Below are 8,382 nucleotides of genomic sequence, written 5' to 3'. Positions count from 1 at the left end.
ACACACACACACACACACACACACACACACACACACACACACACACATAATTATGACAAGCTAGGGTAAAAGTGCAAACAGGAACATATCATTTAAATGTTAAAAGAAATCCTGAGAAAGGTACTTAACAACTGTAACAAGATTACAAGGAACAATGGGAGTCCCGGGAGGGAGTAAATAGTAACTTCATGCAAAAGATGGCACTGGAGTTTAACCTTGAAAGTGGGTATGTTTTATCAGACTGATGCAGGGGAGGTCATTGTAAGACTGAGAAATTTTAAGACTGAGACCAGCAAGGGGCAGAATTTGAGTGTCCCTAAGGATTGGAGTGTAGGACTGGAATGAGAAATGATGCTGGAAAGGTGGGTTGGAACCAGGTTTTGAGGCGCTAGTAGGGCAGGCAGGCAGTAGGGCAGACCCTGGGGATTTTTGAATAGATGAATGACCTGATCAGAATTAGGCTTTGGAAAATTAATTCTCCTAGTGCTGTGGTCAAAGTAATAATATCAACGGTATTTCTAGTTGCTATTCACCAAAAAACTATTGTGCATCAAGTGTTTTACTTCCATTATCTCATTTACTAAAACCCTAGAGTGCCCACTTTAACAAAATGAGGAAACCGAGGCACAGAAGGGTTAAGTAATTCATTTGCATTCACCTGGCAGTAAAGAGTGGACATAGGATTTAGCCCAGTTCCATCACACCGAAGTAGCCTTCTCAGGAAGAGGTTAGTACAGCCAAGTACAGCTGGCAGGTCCCTGGTAGAAAGCAAAGCCGAGGAGCAGGGTGTGGTAATGGAAGTGACGTACACATGCCGTCGCTGTCTGTGTGTCCTTCCAGGTGGGTTCTGACATATGTGGCTTTACATTGGATGCTCCCGAAGAGCTCTGCAGGAGGTGGATGCAGCTGGGAGCGTTCTATCCATTTTCCAGGAATCACAATGGCCAAGGCTACAAGGTAAGTCTCCCAGGAGATATGATCAAAATAGACTTGGCATACATTAGGACTGGATCTACCTGCATCCTGTCCGAGAAATCTGTTGAGCCAACTTCCTACGTGGTGCTTCACTTAGGCTAATTGGGACCACCGTTTGCAATTAACCAGGACTCATGATGCACCATTAAAATGCCCTCTGCCGACACAGCCCCTGCTATCTCTACCGTGGCAGTCAAGGAAATGGCGAGTGTGTGAAGGTTTTTAATCAAACCTTTATACACTTTATTTGCATTGCTCATTTTGTAGTGAGAATCAAATGAAGAAATACTTAGAAGTTATTTAAATGGCAGTCTACTGAGAGCACCCATAGAATGAATGAGGGGGGATGCAGTGCAGGGTGAAGAATGGCCACTTAACTTGGTGGAATGATCTCCCTTTGCCCAACCCTACTGCTCAGAGGCAAAGTTTGCAAGGTAGGCCCCAGGTCTTGCAGGAACAAAACTCTTGATTGTGATGAATGGAGTCTGATATCTCCAAAGGCTTTTCTTATTTGTAACCAGGTGTCAATTGCAACCTCTTGTTTCTTCTCAGGCCCAGGATCCTGCCTCCTTTGGAGCTGACTCTCTGCTGTTGAATTCCTCCAGGCACTACCTTACCATCCGCTATGCTCTATTGCCCTATCTCTACACCCTCTTCTACCGTGCTCACAGCCAGGGGGACACGGTGGCCAGGCCCCTTCTGCATGAGTAAGTTCACCTAGCCCAAAGGAATTTTGTTAATGTAACTGGGTGACATTGACTGTATCATCAAATATAAGAGTGAAGGGACTTCCCTGGTGGTCCAGCGGGTAAGACTCTGCACTCCCAATGAAGGGGGCCTGGGTTCAATCCCTGGTCGGGAAACTAGATCCTGCATGCAAGTCAAAACCAAGAATTCTCACTCAACTAAGAGTCTACATGCCGCAACGAAGATCCCGTGAGCTGCAACTAAGACCGGCAGCATCCTAAATGAATAAACAAATATTTAAAAAAAAATGAGTGGGGCTTCCCTGGTGGCGCAGTGGTTGAGAGTCCGCCTGCCGATGCAGAGGACACGGGTTCGTGCCCCAGTCCGGGAAGATCCCACATGCTGCAGAGCAGCTGGGCCTGTGAGCTATGGCTGCTGGGCCTGTGCGTCTGGAGACTGTGCTCCGCAACGGGAGAGGCCGCAACAGTGAGAGGCCCACGTACCGCAAAGAAAATGAGTGAAATTAAAACAATCCAAACAGTTACTCAGATATATTTTTTTAACTTGAATAACGAGTTGGTATTTGCAAGGCTGTTGCTGCCTATGTACTATTTTAGGTATATTTAAGTATTATAGCCTGTTCCCGTTTGGGGAGAGAACTGGACTAAAAGCTGTGGAATTTGGGGTCTTTGTTCCACCAACTAACTCTATACCTTAGACAAATCATTTAAGTTCCTTCATCCTTAGTTTCTGTAGCCTTCATTTAAAGGATTTGATAGCTTGAACCTGATGGTCGCTTTCGTAATGCACCATGTTCAGGCTCTAGGTCATTTACATACTAATAAGAATAGTATGGAGGATTTTCCTGAATTCAGAATTTTTATTGTCAGCCAATGAGTATCTCTAATTTGACTCTAAAAAAAGAACACTTAAGAGACTTTCCTTAAAGCTGGCCACTTAGTATGAACTGATGCCTCTATAATATTAGCCGGCAAATAGTTCTGGGGTTTCCAGGCAATCCTGTTTCGGGGCTGGAATCTCGGGGAAGCTGCTGTGAGGCACCGGGGAAATTTAAGCTTGGTGGAGATTTGTAGTAGGAGAGGGTGTGTCCTCGCTTCCTAGCTAATGCTGTGGGACCCTCTGGTGGCTGCAGAGTGAGTAGCTCTGCAGTGGGGTTTGCTTTCTTATGACCGGCCCTGGCAGAATAAGGAGCCGGAAGCCTTGTTTAGAAACCCGAGGATTGAAGATGGTGCTGGGAAGTGTACGGAACTGGCTTGAGACGGAGGCTGTGATTTAGGCGAGGACCCTGCCCCAGTTGCTCATGCCTTTGGTAGCATTTCTCAGGGCTTGAACAGTGGGAACAGTAATGCTCTGTGTACATGATGCAAAAAAAAAAAAAAAAAAAAGCATGAAAATAGAGATATTAGGTTGAACTATGTTTGATGCTATGTAGATAAAAGGCTCAACCAGTTTTATTGGTTGGCTTTTAAGTGAATTCATTCTAACAGTTTTGAGCACAGATATTCTGAAAGTCAAAGTGCTTGGATATTGGAGGATATACTTGCTGGTCATCAATGGGGGCATCTTTGAGGTCTATGTTGGTCATATCATAGAAAAAGAAAAAAGTAACCCAGGTCTCGCTTATTAAAAATTAACAAAATAATTTTATAGTCTACGAAAAAGAGACTTTTTCTTGTCAAAATCAAAATACAGTTAATTCCCTTCTGTGTCTGACATTTTAGGCCCTCAGGCATATATTATTATAATATATATTATATATTCATTATTGTGGGTAAGTTCTTGCTGTCTTCCAGAATTCTCTATTAAAGGTAGGTATCCTAAAAGAGAAAAGAGTAAAGTTTTTGTCTGCTTTTTTTGGGTGATCAAATCTAGTTCCTTTTGGATAGTCAGCTAAAGTTTTAAAATGTCTTGCTTGTTTTACTTATTTTTTTAAGGGAGATATGACAAATAGAATTATAGCCTGGAACCTGCCTAGCATAGAGATACTGAAATAGGAACTTCTGTCCAAATTGGGGAAAGAATAGGAGGGTGCAGGGGCTAGGGAAAGTGGATCTGCCTGCAGGAGTGGGGAGACAGGTGTCATGGAATAATTTGGGGAATTTGCCCCAGGCAGGGAGCCTGCAAGTTTTAGACAGGCTTGGGGGAGAGCTGCCAGAAAGCACCGGCCCAAATGTCATTGAACATTTCTCTGGTCTCTAGGTTCTACGAGGACAGCAACACTTGGGATGTGCAGCAGCAGTTTTTATGGGGGCCCGGCCTCCTCATCACTCCGGTTCTGGCCGAGGCAAGTGTTCCCGCCAAGACACACTGGTGGTCTCTGGTCTTGCTCCTGGTAACTCCAGACTCCTCTCTTCTTGGAACCATTTGTCATCTTTCTATTCCAAACCCATTTCCAACATCTGTGGCTGGGGCAGCCTTGAAGACCGTGTGTTGGAGTTTGGGGAAGATGGGTATCTGATGGGTACACATTTTTGTCTCTAGAAGTCTTTTGTCCTTGACCAAGTTTCCAATCAGTATAGAAGCATCTACGGGTGACTCGGTTTAAGAATTGTCCTATGTGTTGTCAGAGTCTCATAGCAGATCATGACTTGTTCCAGGATGCAGAGGCAGGAGGGAGCAGTGACCCAGCACTCACTCTAAGGTCAGGGTGATCTGGGTGTGTTTGTTGTCTCTGCCACTTGGTACCAGTGCCATCTGGGGGAAATTATGTGCTGCTTCCTCAGCTGTAAGATGAGATAATAATAGTATGTATCACTGGAGACTATTGGGAAGATTAAATGAGGTACGCAGTGTGAAGCTGGAATTTTTTTTTCATTTTTCAAAATCGCACCCTCCAGCCCCGCCCTCTCAAGCCCAGCTTCACAGCGCTGATGGCTCACGGCTCTTCACGTCCTTTCCTCCAAGCAGAACTTGCCTCTCAACCAGTGAAGGGAGTCCCAGATTCTCCTGGTTCTTGTTTCATCACTTCTATGCACCGTCGTGTCCTTCTTCCTGTTTTCCACCTGGCTGCAGTTGACTCTGCTAACTGGTCTGGTTTGTGTCTAGAGAGGCTGTATTAGTTTCCTGTCGCTGCTGTAACAAACTACCACAAATGCAGTGGCTCATAACAACAAAAATCTATTATCTTACATTTCTGGAGGTCGGAAGCCCAACATGGGTCTCACTGGGCTAAAATCACCGTGTTGGTGGGGCCGGTTGCTTCTAGAAGCTCTAAGGGAGAAATCCATTTCCGTGCCTCTTCCACCTTCTAGAGGCTGCCCGCATTCCTTGTTCTGTCTCCCTGCCTCGCTGTCATCACATCTGCTTCTGTGCCTCTGAAGCTGGAATTTCTACCACAACACCTATTTCAATACTACGATTATTATTCCTAATAAGGTCCCATCTGGGATTTTTCTTTGAGTGGCAAGGTTATTGCCTCTGTTAGAAGAAAAGCACAAGTTGGTAGAGAAAAGAAAGGCCATTTATGCATTCTCAGTATGTGATTAAGAAGTTTTATCCCCTTCAGAGGCTGGGCCATAAAGGACAATAGTTTGTTTTAATTTCAGGGTGCAGAGAAAGTGACAGCATATGTGCCTGATGCCGTCTGGTATGACTATGAGACTGTAAGTAGCTTTGACTTTTCTTAAACTCTTCAAGCTGCATAGACAAGATACGTCTGGGTAGACAGAAACATCTATCCATGCACTGAGGAATGTTTCTGTCGTGTTTGCAGTGATTTCATAGCAGAGTCAATAAAGTGAGACGAAGTCACTCGACATCAGTCATGATGAAATCTGAAAAAGATACTTTCATATACTTTATTCAGCACCAAGATAAAGATGGAAGTAGAATGTCTCATGGGCAAATATTGGGGCCGATAGACAATTTGAGCCTGGTTATAAGTGAGATTCTTGTTCAGAAAACTATCAGTTTGTATAATGTATGTCAAATAGCCTCAGCGTGATATATGTTCCCCAAGCTGATCACAAAACCCATTGTTCTTAAATTCTTTTCCTTTTCTTGCTTGATGCCTGACTAGATAGCAATTCAACTAGGTGGGAGAAGGAAAGAGCTGGAGATAACTCCGCGTGTGGTTAAGAGGTAGCGGTGATGTGCTCATGCCACTGTGTTTGATTTGTCTACGTGCGTCAGGGGGGCCGAGTGAAATGGAGGAAGCAAAAAGTGGAGATGGAACTTCCTGGAGACAAAATTGGACTTCACCTTCGAGGAGGCTACATCTTCCCCACACAGCAGCCAGCCACAACCACTGTGGCCAGGTATAGCATGGCTGGGAGTTTCCTTTAAGGGGGAGGCTGACAAACCTAGTTGTTGCTGTTCCCATCTGTTGCCCATGTAGAAGATGCTGAAGCATTATGTGGAATGTAGGGAGGAAGGGCACGTGTGTGTGTGTGTGTGTGCGTGTGTGCGTGTGTGCGTGTGTGTGTGTGTGTGGTCATCAAACTCTGTTCCCTGGATTTCTGTGGGCCTCTTCTGGGGAAGCTGTGATTTAGACTGCATCCAGATGGATTTTGAAAGACCTTAATCCTGTCCTTCCTTAACCCCCCGACTTAACCCCCCCCCCGAGGGTGGTGAACCTTCCTAGTTTTCCTAGGAATATGTCAGTTTTAGCCCTGAAAGTCTCATGTTTTTTGAAACATCTCAATTCCGGGCAAACGGGGTCTGTTGATCACTCCACCTGCCTTTATCAGACCATCATTCTACCATGCTATGCACTCGACTCCTCATTCTCATTTCTAGGGAGTGGGATCCACTTTCCACTCCCCTATAATCTCAATTTCCTGTTTCTTTCTTCCCACTGAGCCATTTCTTTCTTGTGATGCAAAACGGGGTTCAAAAATTACTTCCTGTGCACTTCAAATCTCCTTCATGTCCCTCATTCTCCTTGATGATTCTTTGATGCTCAAACTATAGACTCCATCTGTACTAAAGAGGCACACATTCACATCTGTGTCTCTAAATGTATCAGCTAATCTGCTTTTAATAGATGTAGTTTTTTGGAGGTTAGAAGTCTTTTTCTTTTGAACCTTCCTTACTGCCATAATTTTTCAAGTTTAAACTTTTGTGATACTGATGGAAAATACTTATATATCCAAATACCACCTGGGTTCCTTTTCTCTAACTATTCAGCTTCATGCTGTTCTGCACACTGATACCAAAATTGTCTTTCCAAAGTGAAGATCTCAATTTGTTGCTTCCCAGGTTAAAGTCTAAATTCTATCATTAGTAGGTTGTTCAAGGCCAATCATAATCTGGTTTCGAGTTAACCTGTGTCTCCTGACACCTTACCACACACCTATAGAACAGCCATGCCAAAAATCTTGTTATTCTCTAAAGATACTCATCTATTTCCCTGCATCTGGGCTTCAGCACTTCTTACCCTTTTCAGCATTCTTTGCCTGATACATTCTTAATCATATTCCAAATTACACTCTGATTTCATCTGCGAGAAATCTTCCCCAACAATTCCAGCAGAGGGTGTGCTGCCACTTCCAACTTTCTGGTCATTTTTTAATACATTTTTTTCCCTTAATATTGTTAAGTATGTCAGTCATAGTTATTCTATACTTTGTAACTGAAAATTCTATTATCTAAAATCCTTAGTGGAATCTAAATCTATTGTTAGTTGTTTTTGCCAACTTTCTTTCATGTTGGCTTGTTACCTCGTGCATTTAGTAATTTTTTGGTTTTCCGAATGTGGTGATCTCAAGGATCCAAATAGGTCTCACTCCCCCAGAGGGGATCAGCCTGCTCTTTGGTTGCAAGCCAGGACTGCTGTCAACTTGGGTTTCACGTTAGCACCCTTCAGGGACCATGTGTTTAATTTATCTAGGGCCAAGTAGTATTGTAGTGGGTGAGTCCTTAAGAGTATGCAGTGTCCTCAAGAATATCTAGGCCACCTACTGCTTCAAGTGTCACTGTGGACTCCTGTAAGGATTTTAACTTTTGTGCCACTCTTTACTTTCTGTTTGGACTATTTGGTGAATATGTTTAATCTTTCTTACCATATTTAAGGTCATCAATGTCGTTCTGGTCTATTTGTTTTTGTATCTCTTAGACTTCCTAGCAATGAAAGCTACTCAGTACATGCGTGTTAAGTGAAAGCAGGTGATTTTGTTGACCCTGGAACCTGGCTGGCACAGGGCACAGTGGAAGGCTGACCTATGAAAGAATATAATAGGGAGTGTGAGGGATGCAACAGGAGTAGGAAATCGGGAGGTGGTCTAGAGGAGGGGCGGAATAAGGGGAGATTTAAATGCAGCTGCTCCTTCTTTCTCCCTCTTTCTCTATGTGCATCTATTTCAGCATCTTTTGAGTAGTGTTTTGTGTTTTATATTCTGAGTTATAAAGCAGATAATTAGAATGTTCTCTTTTTCTCTCTCGAAATGAACTAATAATAAATAATCAAATTAGGAAATTGCCATTATATAGATGGACCTTGTTGTATTTTCTTGCTTTCTGAGTCAACATGGTTCTTAGGCAGGGAACAAATATATCCCCCTGACTGCAGTTAATACTTCTCCTGCATGTATCAGCTGTAAAATGATTAGGCTGAACCAATTATTGTCTCGGATTTCTTTCTCTTCTAATAGTCTGTATTCAAAATAATAATAGCATCAGCAGGTTTTATTGTAGCTATTGCAGTGATTCTGGTGATTAAGTTCTTGCCTCCTTCATAGATGTTTATTGCTAATGTTTGGA

General features: G+C 43.3%; 1 protein-coding gene across 4 annotated transcripts in view; it reads left to right on the top strand.

The window, feature by feature from the left end:
- Positions 1-8,382, top strand: part of MGAM (maltase-glucoamylase) — a 104,287-nt gene that overhangs the window by 56,341 nt on the left and 39,564 nt on the right. For all 4 annotated transcript variants that reach the window (XM_027101691.1, XM_027101692.1, XM_027101690.1 and 1 more), the window contains 5 exons: positions 841-957; positions 1,528-1,682; positions 3,883-3,967; positions 5,229-5,285; positions 5,815-5,939. In XM_027101691.1, the coding sequence (XP_026957492.1) occupies positions 841-957; positions 1,528-1,682; positions 3,883-3,967; positions 5,229-5,285; positions 5,815-5,939 (539 nt within the window). The remainder of the gene's footprint in view (positions 1-840; positions 958-1,527; positions 1,683-3,882; positions 3,968-5,228; positions 5,286-5,814; positions 5,940-8,382) is intronic.

Source organism: Aethalodelphis obliquidens, unplaced genomic scaffold (genome assembly GCF_003676395.1).
Source record: "Aethalodelphis obliquidens isolate GAN/ISIS:26980383/991018 unplaced genomic scaffold, ASM367639v1 scaffold5, whole genome shotgun sequence".
NCBI lineage: Eukaryota > Metazoa > Chordata > Mammalia > Artiodactyla > Delphinidae > Aethalodelphis > Aethalodelphis obliquidens.
This window is presented reverse-complemented; position numbering and strand designations above follow the sequence as displayed.